The sequence below is a fragment of the Chiloscyllium plagiosum genome, chromosome 31 (genome assembly GCF_004010195.1).
Source record: "Chiloscyllium plagiosum isolate BGI_BamShark_2017 chromosome 31, ASM401019v2, whole genome shotgun sequence".
Taxonomy (NCBI): domain Eukaryota; kingdom Metazoa; phylum Chordata; class Chondrichthyes; order Orectolobiformes; family Hemiscylliidae; genus Chiloscyllium; species Chiloscyllium plagiosum.
In genome coordinates, this window is record NC_057740.1 from 37282354 (window position 1) to 37299949 (window position 17596).

General features: G+C 39.6%; 1 protein-coding gene and 1 long non-coding RNA gene across 2 annotated transcripts in view; one reads left to right on the forward strand and one right to left on the reverse strand.

The window, feature by feature from the left end:
• Positions 1 to 7852, forward strand: part of LOC122565113 — an 8979-nt gene extending 1127 nt beyond the window's left edge. Inside the window, exons 2-3 of the long non-coding RNA XR_006316091.1 lie at positions 6106 to 6211; positions 7197 to 7852. This is a non-coding gene — a long non-coding RNA (uncharacterized LOC122565113). The remainder of the gene's footprint in view (positions 1 to 6105; positions 6212 to 7196) is intronic.
• A 6801-nt stretch (positions 7853 to 14653) lies between these two features.
• On the reverse strand, positions 14654 to 16807 carry LOC122565427 (growth arrest and DNA damage-inducible protein GADD45 beta-like). The gene is made up of 4 exons (XM_043721397.1): positions 16614 to 16807; positions 16353 to 16454; positions 15992 to 16205; positions 14654 to 15646 (listed from the first exon to the last, which is right to left on the reverse strand). The coding sequence occupies exons 1-4, from the start codon at positions 16655 to 16657 to the stop codon at positions 15533 to 15535; spliced, it is 474 nt and encodes a 157-aa protein (XP_043577332.1). The 5' UTR covers positions 16658 to 16807; the 3' UTR covers positions 14654 to 15532.
• Positions 16808 to 17596: the final 789 nt, after the last annotated feature.

Here is a 17596-nt window from a genome sequence, read left to right on the forward strand (position 1 = left end):
CCTCCCTCCCCCACCCCACCCGACCCGGCTGCCTTTCGGGGATGAGTCTCAAAATAGCACACGCACGTGTGCGTGCACACACACACGCACACACAACTTTTTACTGCAACGTTTTGACAGGTTCCACCTTTGCCCTGTATGAGACAATGTTGGAGAGATTGTCTGGAGAAGTGGGGTTTAGGGTACACCCTTGTATAGAACTCCAGGAAAAGTGTGGGGAGGGAGAGGGAGAGCACGCAGGCGGTCAGTCATTTGGAGGCAGTGCCTGGGCCCCATCGATGTCCAGTACTGTTCTTGGCAGCATTTCAGTAAGCCAGGTTCATTTTTAATCATTGTAAACAAAAGACATGATCAGTGTTGAAACACTTCTTTGATGTGATGTTTCTATCATTACCTTGAGATCTTCTTCGGATAATCTGAAATCCAGATAATTGATATTCAGATAATTGAGATTCCTCTGTATTGGCCTTGGAAATGGGACAACTCAGACTCACCAGAATGATGCCAGAGTTTAAAGAGTTAGTTTATGAGGTCAGACTATATAAAGTTGGCTTGTGTTCCCCTAACTGAGAAAGTTGAGAGGTGATCTAATCAAGGTATTTAAATACCTAAGGGTCTCACCTGGATAAATAATCTCCTCTGATGATGACGAGAACAGAACTCTAGAACAAGGAGGCACAATCTTAAAATTAAAGTTAATTAATTCTAAAGATTCAAAGAGTGCTTTTTCATGTAAAAAGAGCAGACATTTTTAAATTGCTCCTGCAAAAGACTCTGCATGGTGAGGTTCAATGGATCTATCAAGACTTGAGGTCAGAAGATTTTTACTAGTTAAGGATATCAAGGGATATGGAACAAGATGTGCAAATGGAACTTGAGAATAAGTCATGATATAAGTGAATGGTGGAGCAGGTTGCAGGAGCTGAATGACCTGTTTTGATTCTTATGTCCTTGAGAAAGATGGATATGAGATTAATCTGACTGGTGCATTGATGGTCATTCCAGTGAAAGTCACATTAGAGAAAACAAACTGGTAGTTTATTTGACCTTGGGGTCACCGTGCCTCAGTTTGAAAAGGCAGGGTTTCCATAGTGATCTCAGCCAGTACAGGAAGTAAACCTGCAAATTGGTGTCACTCTGCATTGTGGACTAACTATCTTCTAGCCATTCAAAAGACAAAATAAGGAACACAATAGGTAAATGTATATTTGAAAATTTACATGCCTGTTTTTAAATCCTTCCATTTCCTTGCCCCTCCTCATATCTGTAACCTTCATCATCTTTCAACTTTCTAAGATCTCTGCTCTCCTCAAATTCCGATCTCTTGAGTGTCCCCAGTTTTAACCAGTTCACCATTTCTAGTCATGCTGTCAGCTGCCTAGGCCTTGAGCTCACAGAATTCACTATATAAACCTCTCTGCTTCTTTACTGTCTTTAAGAACCTCCTTATACCTACATAAGAAAGAGATGCAGGAAAGACCATACAACCCTTCAGGTTTTTAATCACTTGCCCTACTATCTCCTAAGTGGTTCAGTGTTTCGTGCTTTGTTTGATAATACAGTGAAATCCGTTGGAATGTGATTGCTGGGGTCCAGAAATGAGAAACTATGTTCTATCTGAGCTCATAATGGCCGAGTGGTATATTGCTAGACCATTAGTCCAAAAGAGAGAAGCAGGAGGCTGGAAGAACTCAGCAAGCCAGGCAGCATCAGGAGATGGAGAAGTCGACATTTCGGATGTAACCCTTCTTCAGTACTGGGGATGGGTGTAAGGGGAGCTGCAGATAGGGTGGCAGCTGGTAGAGGGTATGACCTGGTTGGTCAATGGGAGGAATAAATCCGGTGGGTGGCTGAGAGGAGTGGAAGGGATGGGGAAGGGAGGTTATTTTAAATTGGAGAATTCAATATTGAGTACTGCGGGCTTCAGGCTGACCAGACAGAAGATGTGTTTTTAGATTAGATTCCCCACAGTGTGGAAACAGGTCCTTTGGCCCAACAAGTCCACATCGACCCTCCGAAGAGTAACCTGGGACCTTGATGCTGTGCGGCAGCAGTGCTAACCACTGAGCCACCGTGTGTTGTTCCTTCAATTTGCAGTTTGGTTCATTATGGCAATGGAGGAGGCCAAGGATAGTCATATCAGAAAGGGAATGGGAAGGGGAATTAAAATGGGCAGTGACTGGGAGGTCCAGTCAGCCCCTGCGGACCCGGCTGCGATGCTTAGTGAACTGTTCTCTATGTTTACGTTTGGTCTCCCCGATGTAGAGAAGGCCACATCGGGATCACCTGATGCAGTAAACTAGGTTGGAAGAGAGGCAGGTGAACCTGTGCCTCACTTGGATGAAGTGTTTGGGGCCCTGGATGGAGGTGAGGGGAGGGGGTGGTGGACTGGCAGGTTTTCCATTTTTTCCAGTTGCAGGGGAAGGTATCTGGGGCTTTGGTGGGGTCGGTGGGGAGAGTGGAACAAGCCAAGGATTGTCGAAGGGAACAGTCCTTGCAGAAGGCAGAGAGGGCTGGGGAGGGGAAGATGTTCTTGGTGGTGAGCTCTCGTTGGACTTGATGGAAGTGTTTAAGGATCATGCGTTGGATGCAGAGATGGGAGGGGGGTGGTAAGTGTGGACAAAGGGGACTCTGTCTTTATTGTGTTTGGAGGAGAGGGGGTTTAGAGCAGTGGAGCAGGGAGTGGAGGTGGTGTGTTGAAAGGCTGTCTAAATGAAGGAGGAGGGAAAAGCATGTTGTTCAAAATAGGTGGAAATCTGGGATGCTTGGGAGTGGAATGTCTCCTCTTCTGAGCAGTTGCAGCAGAGGCAGAGGAATTGGGAGAATGGGATGGAGTTCTTACAGGATGCTGGGTGGGAGAAGGTGTAGTCCAAGTAGTTGTGAGAATCTGTGGGCCTTTTCCTGGAGGTGGGACGTTTCAGAGAACATCTCTGGGACACACACACGAAACAACCCCACCACCTCATGGTCAAACACTTTAATTCCCCCTCCCACTCTGCCAAGAACATACAGGTCCTGGGCCTCCTCCACCAGCAAACCCTCATCACCCAACGCCTGGAGATAGAATGCCTCATCTTCCACCTTGGAACTTTCCAACCACACGGAATCAATGTGGATTTCACCAGTTTCCTCATTTTCCCTACCCCCCCCACCACCTTACCCAACTCAGCACTGCCCTTTTGACCTGTCCTACCTGTCCATCCTCCTTCCCACCTATCCACTTCTCCTTCTCCAACCTATCACCTTCACTCCCAATTTCATCTACCTATCGCATTCTCAGCTACCTTCCCCCCAACTGCACCCCGCTCCCATTTATCTCTCAGCTCCCTTGGCAATTCCCTCATTCCTGATGAAGACTTATGCCAAAACATTGACTCTCCTGCGTCTCAGATGCTCTCTGACCAGCTGTGGTTTTCCAATACCACACTCTTCGACCTTTACCTGGTCTGGCCTACATGTCACTCCGGACAAACAAGAATATAGTTGACTCTTAACTGCCTTCTGGGTAATAAAGGATGGACAATACACGTCTGCATCCTATGAATGAATAAACAAAAATCTTGGCTAATTTTTACCCAAGGCACCGTGAGGTTGAAGCCAATTGTAGAATTCTGAGTGTGAGATATACCCTGTGCATCTCAAACCAGGGATGGAAATAAGTCCCTCTGTTGTCAGCTTACCTCAGTTGCCAGCCTTGGCATGTTGTAGTTAAAGCAATGGGTATATAATCTGAGTTAACACTTCAGTGTAATGCTGAGGGAGTACTGCATATTTGGAGGTTATCTGACTGCTTAGGTGAGGTGACTATTCAAAGAGCAGGGAATTTCCTTGGTCAACATTCCTTCCTCAACTGTGTCCAATATCAATAGATTATCTAATAATTTATTTAATGATCCACTCTGATACAATATGATGTGATAGCTGATGTTCTTCCACTATCGTGATGTGATACTCTCTTAGCTCCAGTAGCATACAAAGCAGTCATGGGTTACACTGTGTTGAAGAATTCAGTTAACACAAATCTGATACTGGATGAAACGCCACCATCATGTTCAAGTTGTCTGTTGCATTTAGTTCTCGTGTAGCAGTGAGTCCAGTTTCAGGATAACCAATTGGTTGCAAAATACTGATGTACTGAAGACACTATAAATTGCTGATAAAGCAGATGTTCTTCCTTTTTTTCTAGTCTACAACATCAACTCACATTTATATAGCACTTTTTAATCTAGTAAAACATCCTACATGGGAGTATTTACATATACAATTTGACATTTAGTGGAAAAAAAAGACAGACATAAACCTAGCAAACGATGTAGAGATCTCTACAAAGTTGGAGAGATAAGTAAAGAATCAGAGAGATTTAGGGAGGAAATTCCAGTTGTTAGGCCCCAAACAGGTGAAAGTATGGCTGCTAATAGTGAAGCAGCAAAATTCAGGAATGTTTGAGAGTCAAAAGTTGGAGGAGTGAGAGATTTAAAAGGGACTGCAGTCAATTTTCTTTCTAAATTTCTGTTATACACAACCTGCTTATTTCAATGCACGGTTGCATTAAAGGGGACAAGTCATGAGCCGCTTGTACTGAACTTTCTGGGTTGCTGCATGGCTACACATATTCAGAATTTACAAAGAACTAGCAGCACTAGAGGATGCACCAGTGGGAGCAATGTAAGGCTGAATTCCTCAGCAGACATTGCATTGAACCCCTAAACTATTAGGACACAGAAGTGCTTTTAAACTGATTTTCATTTTAAGTAGCACTAAAACTATTTTTTTAAAAAGTAACAATGAGAACGGTCACTGTTTTCAAATAGTACTAATATTGATACATCAACACTGATTCTGTAATGGGAAATAATTATTCTTAATATATCTATAATCAGCTCTTTAAATAGTTGAAGAAGGGACTTCAAAACAATGAAAGATGCATGTAATTCAATTGTCAGGTTAGTCAACCTGGGGATCACAGTTCAGGAGGACATGAGAATCAAGTTGACAAGCCTGAAGCAAAATTGTGATAAAGAAGTATTTTTTTCTCACAGTGTAACAGATATGTGGAATAATCCTCTAGCAAGCTTTGTTAATGTTATTTAAGTTGAATAACTTTTCCCATGAATTCTCTCCTCTGATTTTCCCATACTTATTCTTCTCCTGATTCATGCTAAGTTCTAGTTCCTCAGGCATCAGTAACTCTTTGATAGATCACCCCAGTGGCCCCTTCCCTTTTTATGTGAAAACTTGCAAATCATAAATTTGCAACCGCCTAGTCACACCACAGAATTTATGAGGACATTAGGAGATGTAAGGAGCTAAAATCCAATATTTCAAAAGGCTGCAGACATTTGGATTTGGGTAACAGATAGTTACAGTATCGAAAGATTGATGCATTGTCAAAGGTTCTGTCATTCTTCAACTGTTCAAGTATATTCTGATGAACATAAAAAGATCCCATATTGCTACTTGGAGAAGAGAATTCTCCTGAGTTCCTGACTAACATGCTTCCTACAACTACCACCTTCAAAAAGAAATGATCTGACCATTCATCACATTTGTTGATCATGGAAGCTTTCTGAGTGTCACTTTGGTTAAGTTGCCCAGAAACAACAAATAATAATTCATTGGATATAAAGCTTTTTAGATTATGCCCTGAGGACATGCTAAAAAAAGGTAATATTTATTTATAGAAAACACTTGACTATGATTCTTTATTCACAATATTTCCAGAGTTCCTAGGATAAATTTGGGCTGCTGGAAGGAGTCTCAGGGAAGGAAGTGTTGGTTGTCCATAATAAATCAACATAGAGGGACAGGTTCACTTCACTAAGTAATGACTCCAGTGAAGTTTCACTATGGAAAAGTAATTTCCACTGATTGAATTAGGAGCTGCTCAATACAGAAAAGCACGTGCTAAATACATGTTGCTGTATCATACAAATGGATATAAGTTATTTGTAGTATCGATATTAAACAAAAAATGAGTAATTATGTTGTAATTCATAGTCTTCTGATACTCAACTCAGTTACTTTTCTAATGTGAAAACTTGGTATTGTACAAAACATTCATGTTTCTACCTTAATATAGGCACTAATTATGATGTTGTTTGATAGGGTACATGTAGACAACATATTTCCATTGTGGAGAAGATTGTACAAGACAGTCATCAATAAATGCAAAATAAAATTCAGGACAAAAATACTCTTTATGCAGTAAGTGGTAAGTATGTGGAACGTGTTATTGAAAGGCTTGGTTGAAGCAAATAGCTTAAATCCATTTAAGACTAAATAAGCACCCTGGAGGTAAGCAAGAAGTAACAAAGTTATGTTAATAAGGTTAGATGAAATGAAATTGGAGGAGGTTCAAGTGGAACACAAATGACTACAAAAACTAGTTGAATGGCCTGTTTCTATGTTGTTTAATTCTAGTAACATTATTGAACATGAAAACAGCTACTAATCTATATATGTAATAAATGAAAGAACCAAAATGATTCAATTTACTGGTCCTTAGTTTTACACTGTATTATCCATCAGCTTCTTTCAATTCAATCAACATGACCAGTTGATCAAAATAACCATTGCTCCAGCATATAACTTCCAAACATGACCCAAACATTGAATTTTCTAATAAGAAGGGCTCATGCCCGAAACATCGATTCTCCTGTTCCTTGGATGCTGCCTGACCTGCTGCGCTTTTCCAGCAACACATTTTCAGCATTGAATTTTCTAATGTCCAGTTTACTTTTTCTCTTTCTTTCTTTCACTCCTGAAGTCATCATCTTCACCATTGGATTCTAGATTTCATGGGCTGGCCCTTAAATGACTCACTCAAGTGACCAATATTTATGTATGATCCTGGAAAGTGTGCACAGATAAATATGCAAGAAGTACAACCACAATTGAAATTTCCAATAGGTCAGGAGATCAAATCTATAGATTCCATTCCTATTAGAATAAGTTTGTTGTTATAGCACCTGATATTTGAATGAGATCATGGACTAGAGATCCAACCTGATCGCCTATTCAGTATCTCCTAAACAGTTTCGTGTCAAGTGTTTGATAATGCTTCTGTAAAGCTCCTTGTGAGGTTTCACTAAATTAAAGACATATGTAAACATAGCTTGAAGATGGAAATTTTAGATCCGTGTCATTTAATCCGGATGATGTCATCAACTTTTGTTCTTTATTTTTGTCCTTTGCAGCCGCTATCCTCCTTTATGTCATTCATGAGATATTGTCCTAGTTCCTTTCTTGAGTCAATTGCTACTCTCCATCACATCTGAACATGAAGATATACTCCCTTGATTGACGACACCAAGAAGGGCCTTGAGTTTGAAACATTATGATGATGGCTCTCCATTTCTCCGTTAAGAGAATGCCTCTATTGCATACAACACAATTCCTGTATCAACTGTAGGCCATAATCAGAGAAGGTGATTCTTGTTATTGTTGTTGTATAGTTTCAGGTAGAGGCTTTAGCTCTGAGGCACGGCTGGAAGCGCCCTTCCAATTTATTACTTCTTTCCTGATCTCCGGTAACTTGTGAAGCAGGAGGTAACCCATGAAGCTGAGTAGTAATGTCTAACCTGACCCAAAGCCCAAATAAACCTTTACAGTGAGCAGATCCTTCATACTCTATATCTGAAGTCAATTATAGAGCCCCAATAATCGAAAATTAGGAGAGACTGGTTAATGCAGCAGGAACTAAAGTTGAATCTGGAAACTTCTAATCTGTTAGATTGAGTAATTCACTGTCTTTACCATCAGAAAACTTGTTTATTTTTAATTGGGCCAATGCAAAATGTAAGCTTGTGATGTTGGTTCCTATGTTGATGGTGCAGTATGCAGCTACTGCTTCAGTTGCGGTACTGTGATAGGCACAGTGTTTAATTGTATTTTAGTAGCTTTTCTTTAAAAATATTACTTCCTCTGCTACAATAAGGAGAAAATGCTGGAAATATTCAATGGCCTAAATCTTTTAATCTGGGCAGAGGCCTCTGACTCAACTTTCATCGTTGATACACCTCACGGTCGTGAGGAAGTTCCTGTGTAGGTGCATTCACAGTACTTCCGTGGGAAGTTTAAACTTCTGATTGCCAGTTTGATGGTGCCTGAATTATTCTGTGATTCCAGCAACACTGGGATCAGATAAAAATCACACAACACCAGGTTATAGTCCAACAGGTTTAATTGGAAGCACACTAGCTTTTGGAGCGGCGCTCCTTCATCAGGTGGTAGTGGAGGGCTCAATCCTAACACACAGAATTTATAGCAAACATTTACAGTGTGATGTAACTGAAATTATACATTGAAAAATTGATTGTCTGTTAAGCCTTTCATCTGTTAGAATACTGTGTTCGATGAATGTGTATATATGCGATTTGCATTGTACTCACTCCCATTACATGGAATTTACTTTGCAGAATAAACTCTCTGCTTTAGTATTTTATTGCCCCAAATCAATGGACTAGTAGTCCAGAAGCTCCAGGCTAGTGCTCTGTGCCATGAGTTCAAACCCCTCATGACAGCTGGTGGAATTTAAATTCAAATAAAGTTGATATTAAAAGTTGGTCCAAGTAAAGGTGACCATAATAACTATCATTAATTATCATTTAAAAAATCTGGTTCACTGATGAAGGCAATCTACTGTCCTTACCTGGTCTACTGTATATGTGACTTCAAACCTATAGGAATGTGGTTGACTCTTAACAGCCTTCTAAAATGGACTAAGAAGTCATTCAGTTCATGGGAAATTAAGGTTGGGCAACAAATGCTAGCTTTGCCAATCCTATGAAAGAATAAAGAAAAACAAATTTCAGTCTACAACTCCTCTTAAGCCAAAACCTCCTCCTAATCTAACCCTAACTATAAAACTATTAAATTCTATCCTAATAAAAATCAAATCTTAACCCTGTTGCTCACTATGATCTTAACTTAGCTTTAACCTTAAATCAGTAAACAAGCCTTTAATCTAACACAGGGACTTTATAGGTATTTTTAACAAACCTAACACAGGGACTTTATAGGTATTTTTAACAAACCTGTTCAAATGCATTATAACACCCACTCTGTAACAGATATGACTTAATGACAGGTTTGAGGTTGGCATATGTACAAATGGATGTATATGTTAGCAATCATATCCTTGTCTGTTCTGAGGTCCCTTTGTGTCAATGGGTAGTGCATGATAAACGCTCAGGGATGTGGCTACATACAGTTTGCTCATGCAAACATTATCTAATACTGTCTTTTCCCTCAGTTTTAATGATGGCCAGTGTGCTAATGGTGTCTACAAAATAACTGAATACAAGTGTGACCACGAAGTGTAACCTTAGAGATAGAGGAAAAGGTTATAAGGATATAATCATATATTGAATAGGTAAAAAGATGAAACTGTTGCGTGCCAGCAACACAGTTAGGTTAGGCAGTCTAAACAATGATTTCTTTACGGTAACAGCGAGTGCAGATACAGTCAGATCCTTGCTCTTTGTGTATTTTCTGTGAAATTTGTCTCACATCCTGTTCTAATTATTCCTTCTCCTGGAGTGGATCACATCTGAAAGTTCTGGCACAGATGGAAGATATAGAAAATAACTTTGACAAAGTTGCCAATTCAGACCCAATTGCTTTGCATATATGTTATTCTGATTTAAACCCCAAGCCTACTTTCAAATCAATAAAATTGTCAATATTTGTCATCTATTTCTGTCCTAAATATAAAACATACTCAAATATTATGTTTTAAAAGGCAGTAGTGTGATGAAGGGTTTTGTGATTATGTGGGTTTTTCTCAGAAAAATTTCCAATAGGGGCTCTCCCGTGACTCAATGAGTTTATCCAGTGAATAGCTAAACTGAAAAACAAAAAAGATCCCACATTTGATTTTTAACGTCTATTGAGTTAGTCTCAGAGGATTGATGTTAAGGGGTACAAAAATGTACTTCAAAACTCCATGATTAAGGAAAAGGTTAAGAGTTCCTACCATTATCGATTTTCAGGATCTTTCCTTACAGAAGAATGCCACGTAAGGAAGAATCATTTCCCAGTAATACCATGCAGGGGAATAAAGATTCACTGTTAGGTACTCATGTGAGTAGGCAGGGGTGTCAGTTAGCTGGTTTGCAATGCGGAGTAATGCCAGCAGTCCAAAGGTGTGTAGGTTAGGTGGACTGGCCATGGTAAATTGCTTGTAGTGTCCAGGAATGTGCAGGTTTAGTGAATTACTAATGGTAAGTGTGACGCTACTGGAATAGGATAGGTGGTGGGTCTGGATGGGATGTTCTTCAGAGGGTTAGTGTAGACTTGAAGGGCTGAATTTCTTCTATGTCCATTGTAGGGATGCTATGATTCTATTCTATGCTTCTATGAACAGTGCAGATTCAACTCCCAAACCAGCTAACAAAATCATGAAGGTCACCTTCTCAACTGTATCCCTCACCTGAGGTTTGGAGATTCTCAGGTTGAATTCACTACTAGCAGTCTTTGGTAACTTTCACTTTTTACTAAAAGATACCGGCACTTATGCATAGAGAAGTCAGGATACAGAGGAGAGGAAAGGAAGTTAGAAGGTTTGCAAAAATCATAAAAAGAAATTGGCTGACTCATTTTTGTGTGCAATCCTATATCCATTTTAGAGTTGGGACCCTAATTTACATGGGTAGGGCATGAAATAACTGGCATTCCAGAGTCCAAATGCTTTGTAATCTGAGATATAGAGCACTGCACTTCTGCCATATGCTTTACATATAATTGAAATAAATGCAACAGCTGAGACTGCTGGTCATTCCATAACATCATCTATTTTTGCAACAATCAGTAATTGCTCTTCTGCAGGTTCTTAAGTTGTACAAATAGCTAATTTCTTTTAAAATATCTCCTTTAAAGGTCAAGCATATTCAGAAACGAGTAAACCCCAACCTCTGTGTTATTTGAGCAAGTTTCAACTTTCATTTCAGTTATTGCTTTCTGTAGAATTTCTGAAACGCCCACATTTCTCAGATAGCCTTTTTTATATATGACTCATCACATTTTAAAAGATCTCTTTTTAACAATTTTGTGTTGATGGTTATCTTTTACTATTATTATGAGAAACTTGAAGGATTTGTGCTGGTCATGAGGGAATTGTTTAGGTTCTGTTATAAAGTTTTTTCCACACTTTCCTCCTCTCATTTCTGCACATGACAAGGTATAGAGGGATTAATGGCATTATCAACCCCTCCAGTTCCTCGCCCAGTTTAATTCCTCTAAATGTGTGAAATTAGAAAGTGACTTGACAGCCTATTCAACCAAGAGGAGCATTAATATAAAAGGTCCTGTGCACTATTTTGAAGAAGGGCAGGGGAGTTTATTCTGGCCAATATTTAGCCTTCAACCAGCATCACTAAAACAAAGTTTCTGGTCAATACCACATTGCTGGGACCATGTTATGTGTATATTGGCTGCCACATTTTCTACATGATAAAAGCCAGTACACTTAAAAAGTTGATTGTAAAGCACTTTAGAATGTTCTGAGGTCACAAAATATTTTACAATATTCTTGCTCCCAATTTACCTTTCACATAATGTCTAGACATTTAAGTTTCAGCAGGCAATGTTGGACTGCAAACAGGGATGTGCAATTTATTTTTGTTGACTTGTCTAATGAGATATATGTAAGATAACTTATCAGACCAGGATGGACCTTTGAAGTGCAGATATATATACTGGATAGACTCTGGTAGTTAGTGACTAATGAGGTAGCAAGCGGACCTATTCAGACAAATATCTAACAAACTGTAATCCTGTCAGTTCTCTGAAGAGTTGTGTCTTAGCAGCAGACACAGTGATCAGTTTCAATCTAAACTCACTGTTAATCACTTCAACAAATTGCAGATTCCCAGTCCAACCACAGAATTCCAATTGGGGAACCATTTCCATTACATTGCATTCCAGTTTCAAACATAGTGTTTTAGAGCCTTTTATAGTGATTGCCCTCTTAAGTCAGATTTTGTGAACTGTCTGCTTGAATTTTAGATTAGATTAGATCGGTTTTCTCTATCATGGTGGCAGGTATCATTGACCAGGTCTTGAATCAGGAGTCTCCTTGATCCAAATAACTCAGTTACTGCTTCAATAGTTATCCAGTCTCACCATCAAGGATTTTGTGGGGGATGGTCAGGTGCAGCACTCCCATCTCTGAGTCACGTAGTTGTGGACTTATACCCCAATACGGATTTAAGCACAAAACCTAAACTCATGCTTTAGCGCAGAACCCTGTCCAAGGTATCGTTGTTTATACAAAGACACTATACCAAGACTTGTTTGCTCTCTCACGTGCATGACATAGAATCATAGAGATGTACAGCATGGAAACAGACCCTTCGGTCCAACCCGTCTATGCCAACCAGATATCCCAACCCAATCTAGTCCCACCTGCCAGCACCCAGCCCATATCCCTCTAAACCCTTCCTATTCATATACACATCCTCCAATTTTGGTGTCATCTGCAAACTTACTAACTGTACCGCTTATGCTCGCATCCAAATCATTTATGTAAATGACAAAAAGTAGAGGAACCAGCACCAAGCATGTGAAACAGTGCACAATGTGAAGAGGAGCAGATACAGAATAAGATGATGTTCCCATCACTGGGGAGCCTAAACCTGACTTTTATAATCTCAGATGAAGGGATCGAATTTAAGATTGACATATTAAGAAGTTTCTTTAGTCAAGAGTTAAGGATCTTCATGGTTCTTTGTCTGCGTGGGCTGTAGATGATGAGTTTACAGAAGTGATAGTTTATAAAATAATGAGAGATATGGATAGAGTTAATGGTAGTTGTCTTTTCACTAGGATGAGGGATTTCAAGACTGGGGGGAACATCTTTGAGATGAAAGGAGAGAGATTTAAAGAAGACACAGTGGGCAATTTCTTTACACAGAGGGTGTTTCACATGGGATGAACGTCCTGAAGAAGTGGTGGATATCTGTACAATTACAATATTTAAAAGACATTTGGATAAGTCTATGAATAGGAAAGGTTTGGAGGGTTAGGGGGCAGGAGCAGGCAGTTAGGAATAATTTATTTTGGAATTATGTTCGGTATGGACTAGTTGGACCAAAGATTCTGTTTCTGTGCTGTATGACTCTATTTCCAAGGATTCAAGTGATACAGGAATAGTGCAGAAATGTGGACCTAAGGTATAAGATTGGTCCTTTTGAATGGTTCAGCAGACTCAAAGGGCCAAATGGCATAATTTTGCTTCGGTTCTTAAATTCTGGCCAAGATGTCTGCAAGAATCTGCATTTACAATTTTTGGAGAGTTTTCCTGCTTCAAATGGACTTGAAACAGTTTCCAGATCAATGGCCAGTTCAACTATCTGAAGATTTTGTAATTCCAAAGCAATATTTATTAATTTGAAACATAGCAGTAGACCATTCAGGCTTTATGGCTTTTCCTCTATTTCAATGCAGATAGTGACTATCCTCGGCACTCCTGTAAACTGTAAAGAAGGTACATTGGGTGACATCTGGTTTGGGGAATCCTAGCTATCATGAGCCCTAACCACCAACATCACAGGGCTGAAAAATATTATTTTCCACTGATCCCTCCAATTGGGGCTATTAGTTAAAAAGAGGGAAGTTTGAAGCTTGAAAGACTGCCCTCTTAGAATATTTTTTCTGACCAAGAGAATTGTCTGCCAAGTTCCACAAAATGTCTTTTGATCACTGCCATTTTAAAGGATTGAATCTCTGAATAATTCAACACAATCATCATGCAGAAATGCACATCTATACCACAGGTACTTATGTTTGTGACCCAAACCTGCTTAAAACAATACAGTAGCATACAAGAACTCTTGGCACTGCATTCCTCATCAGGAAAACTGCTCACCACCAGTTTTACTTTTTGAGCCAAGACAATCAGTGCCAAAGTTATATTTTATGCTTTTCCCACATGTTGCAATTTGAACTTGCTTTGGATCATCATGAATACTTCCTTGAGAAGGCTATCTTATTTGAGAAGAACCTAAACACCATCACTAATGTCACACCCAAATTATAACATTAATAGTTTTAGTTTCCCATTGGGAGATAGTTGAACTCAGGAATTACTGAACTTCAATACATTAACTTTGTCGTATTAATATCATGTGATGTCTATTTGAATTAGCTGTACCTGCATCCTTTAAGCTACAGGATTCTCATCCATGTACAGAAATTCCATATTTCCAGTCAGGAGTGCATTGGGCAAGTTTATAACTGGAATTAAAATGGTCTACAAAATGAATACATTTATTCACTTTGCAGGAAGGTTTGATGCTGCAGTTAAATCATTGATTTAAATTGTGTGTTAAACAGAGAGCAGCTCTAAACAAAATCTGACCTCCACTGTTGTAAGTACAGGTGTAATTTTCTTGACAAGGTTAACAGTGAAAATCTAATAAATTTTTTTGCATAACCAGACAAAGGTCAAATGGCAGGGTAAAACAGTAAAGCCAGAAATGTTTTTTGTTGGTGATCAAATTCTAAATCAGGCAGGCACAACTCTGACCAACTAACTAGGTTTTCAATGTGTTGTTTGCTGTCAACCACGAAAAATAACTCACTCAAGTATTTAACGACTACTGCTTTTGAGCAGTGGTTAAGATAACAAAGGGAAAAAAGTCAGACAATTATATACTTTTAAAATTAAAATATTTATTGTAAATGTAATTTGTAATAGAAACACGAGTTCATTTTCTTACATATATCAGAAAAGACAAACAAGAAATCACAGCGTTATAAATAAGTCGCTGAATTAAAAATAATACATAACATTTCAGAATAATAGTTTAGAATTAAATTGCACGATGCCCGTTACATAACGTTGAGATTCTATGCAAAAATCCCAGTATTGAAGCTAAATGCAACAGTTCAGTAAACATTTGCTGCAAATCCCCTTCCTGTACAAAGGAAATAGTAACTTGTGTGGGGGATGAGCTCGATTTAAAAATGCAAAACAGCTCCAAAACGCAGTTCCAGTGCAGGCTCGCACGTTGTTCCGCCTCCAGCAAGAGGTGGAAAAAAGCCTCCATCAGTCACCGAGGGGAGGAGGGGGCAGCCGGCCATCCACTGTTTAAACAAAACGCCCATCCATCCTCCACACCAGGATTACAGTCCTCTCGTATTCGAGTCTTCACAAATCCTTTCTCCCACTTTCTGCATCTCAGTCCAGTCTATTATCAAATAAATCTAGATACAAAAGAGCCCTGCTTCGAAATCTCTCCTTCATTTCGTTTCCAAATCTGGTTTCCACATCTCCAGTCCAGTTCCTCCACTGCAGCTGTCTTCTCGGTTCCGGGAGCGGATGCCAATCCACTCGCCGTTGTAAAAAACAGCCAAGTTTCCGCCGGGTATGCCGTCTTCTTTACCTCTTAAAAAAACAAAAATGCCTTTGCAAACATGATTTTTCCTCTCATCAATCCGCATCTTTTTTGTAAAAGAAAACGGCATACATTTCTCATTTAATTAAAGACGTTTTCTTCTCAGCTTCCTTTTCTTCTGCTGGTTTGAGCCTTCAGCGTTCTTGCAGGGACACGGTAGGAACCCACTGGTTCTTGTTTCTACTTTCCTCGCAATAGCTTCCGACTTCCTCCAACGCCTCACATTTCCAAACATCGGTATGAGAGTTCTGGAAATAGAATGGTAAAAAAAATCCCGATTAAGCATCGCGTCAGCGTCAACAGCACGTCAATTCCAGTCAGTTATACCCTCCCAAGTGCCGTTGTTTCGTTTTACGATAATTGCAAGATTAACCCCTGAAATGCCAGAATCGACTAAATACTATTGTAACAATTTTAAGAAAAATTAGCTATCTTATGCGGATTGACGCATAGTTACAGATCTCATATGCAGAAGCATTTACTATAACAATCTTTACCTCGGTAAGATATTACTAGTATCGACACAGGATATTTTTGCAGAAATCAGTAGATTGAGGGAGGTGGTGGAAAGAGAAGAAAGAGACGGTTCTTACCGTGACTAGCATGCAGTGTATGTCCCGGGGTTCAGCAGTCTCGTCCCCGGTCTCCAGAAGTTCTTCCAAGCGCTTGACTCCCCGGAGCCGCACAATGTTAATGTCGTTCTCGCAGCAGAAAGCCTGGATCAGGGTGAAATGTATCTGCAAGGCGATGTCGCCTTCATCTTCTTCATCGGCCGCCAGTAGACACAGGACTACACTGTCTGGGTCACTACTCGGGACAAGAATAGAAGAGACGATTAGAATCACTATGCAAAAAGAAACCCTGAAAGTCAACTGAAATTAAATCTTAAATTTTAAAAGTGGTGTCCGGAACTGGTTGCAGTTGAGAACCTTAAAAAAAGTATTCAATACTTACACATTCATTAACTTTGCCGACTCGTAGACCCCAACCGTCAAGAAACCCTGACGTTGCGCCGTCACCAACAATTTTTCTAAAGCTTGATCAATTGGCTGCATCCTGGATAAAAATGAAAATACATATATACTTAAAAACTATTCATCTTAAAAAAATCTAGTCTACAAACCGAATAACCAACGGATAAGTAATCTACACGCGATCCTTTCCACTGGATCTCATTAAAACCAACTACAAATGGTCGATTTTCTGGCAACTTACTTTTTGCTGGTATTGTCAGTTCCAGTGATATCTTCCAGAGTCATGTTGTTCTAATTAAATCCAAGGTAAAAAGAGCCCGCGGGTTCAGCACTACAACGATAACTCTTCTTCACTGTAGCTTTCTGCCACTGGTTGTAACAATCCTTCAAATCTGGCGATCCACATCCAAACACCGATTCGTTCTGTTCACTGCTTCTTTCTGCAGTTCCTAAGCAGCGCTCACTGCTTTTTAAAGGTTACATGCCACCCACCGGCTCATTTGCATACGGCTCTCGCGATTGGCTCATCCGACCAGTAATTAATATTAAACGTCTTCCACATGGGAGCCCAGATGGCGTATTTTCTGGGAATTTTCTTGTTTCTCTCCTTTCGTATTTTTTTCTTTCTCTCTCGATGACTCAGTTTCGCGTGCTAGAAGGCATTATGAACCTGACATTGGAATGAATCTTCTGGAATAAAACCGCACAGTTGCAATGTAAAATTAGATAATGATGCTGAGCTGTCTGGTAGTTCCCCCATTATAAGAGCCCTGATGCCATTTATTATCTACACAGCCGCATTTATTTCTAACTTAATGCAACTCGAAAAAGTTTTTTCCATTTCAACTTTGAGCTAGAACATATCTAGAAATTATTTGCCAGTGTTTGCCTCAAATTGTTGAAAATTGCAAGCTCTTGGCGAAAGTAATAAGCCACATGAGTTTGCGACAATTTGCGTTTTAAAAAAATGTCATATTAATTAGAGACCAAAATCTGAGGTCTTGTTTTGTGCAGCACACTGTTGCAGGTTTCGAGCGTGAATTGTAGGTGACACTAAATATTAAATCTTGCGTAACGGCTGTTATAAACTGGCTTGGTTGGTGGACAAGGAAATGCAATATGCTTCGCTGTTCTGCATTTCAAAACATAACTAAATGTACTTTAATTCTTAATAGTACACTTAGTTCGAGATTAAAAGCAAATAGAACCAGTTGGAAATAGAAT

What these genes read in the sequence shown, in the direction of transcription:
- LOC122565427 (XM_043721397.1), bottom strand. Translation starts at nt 16,657, where the DNA reads ATGACTCTGGAAGATATCACTGGAACTGACAATACCAGCAAAAA. An exon ending in ACTGACAATACCAGCAAAAA is followed by an intron (nt 16,455 to 16,613) that starts GTAAGTTGCCAG and finishes ATTTTTATCCAG; the next exon opens with GATGCAGCCAATTGATCAAG. An exon ending in TACACTGCATGCTAGTCACG is followed by an intron (nt 15,647 to 15,991) that starts GTAAGAACCGTC and finishes TTCTATTTCCAG; the next exon opens with AACTCTCATACCGATGTTTG.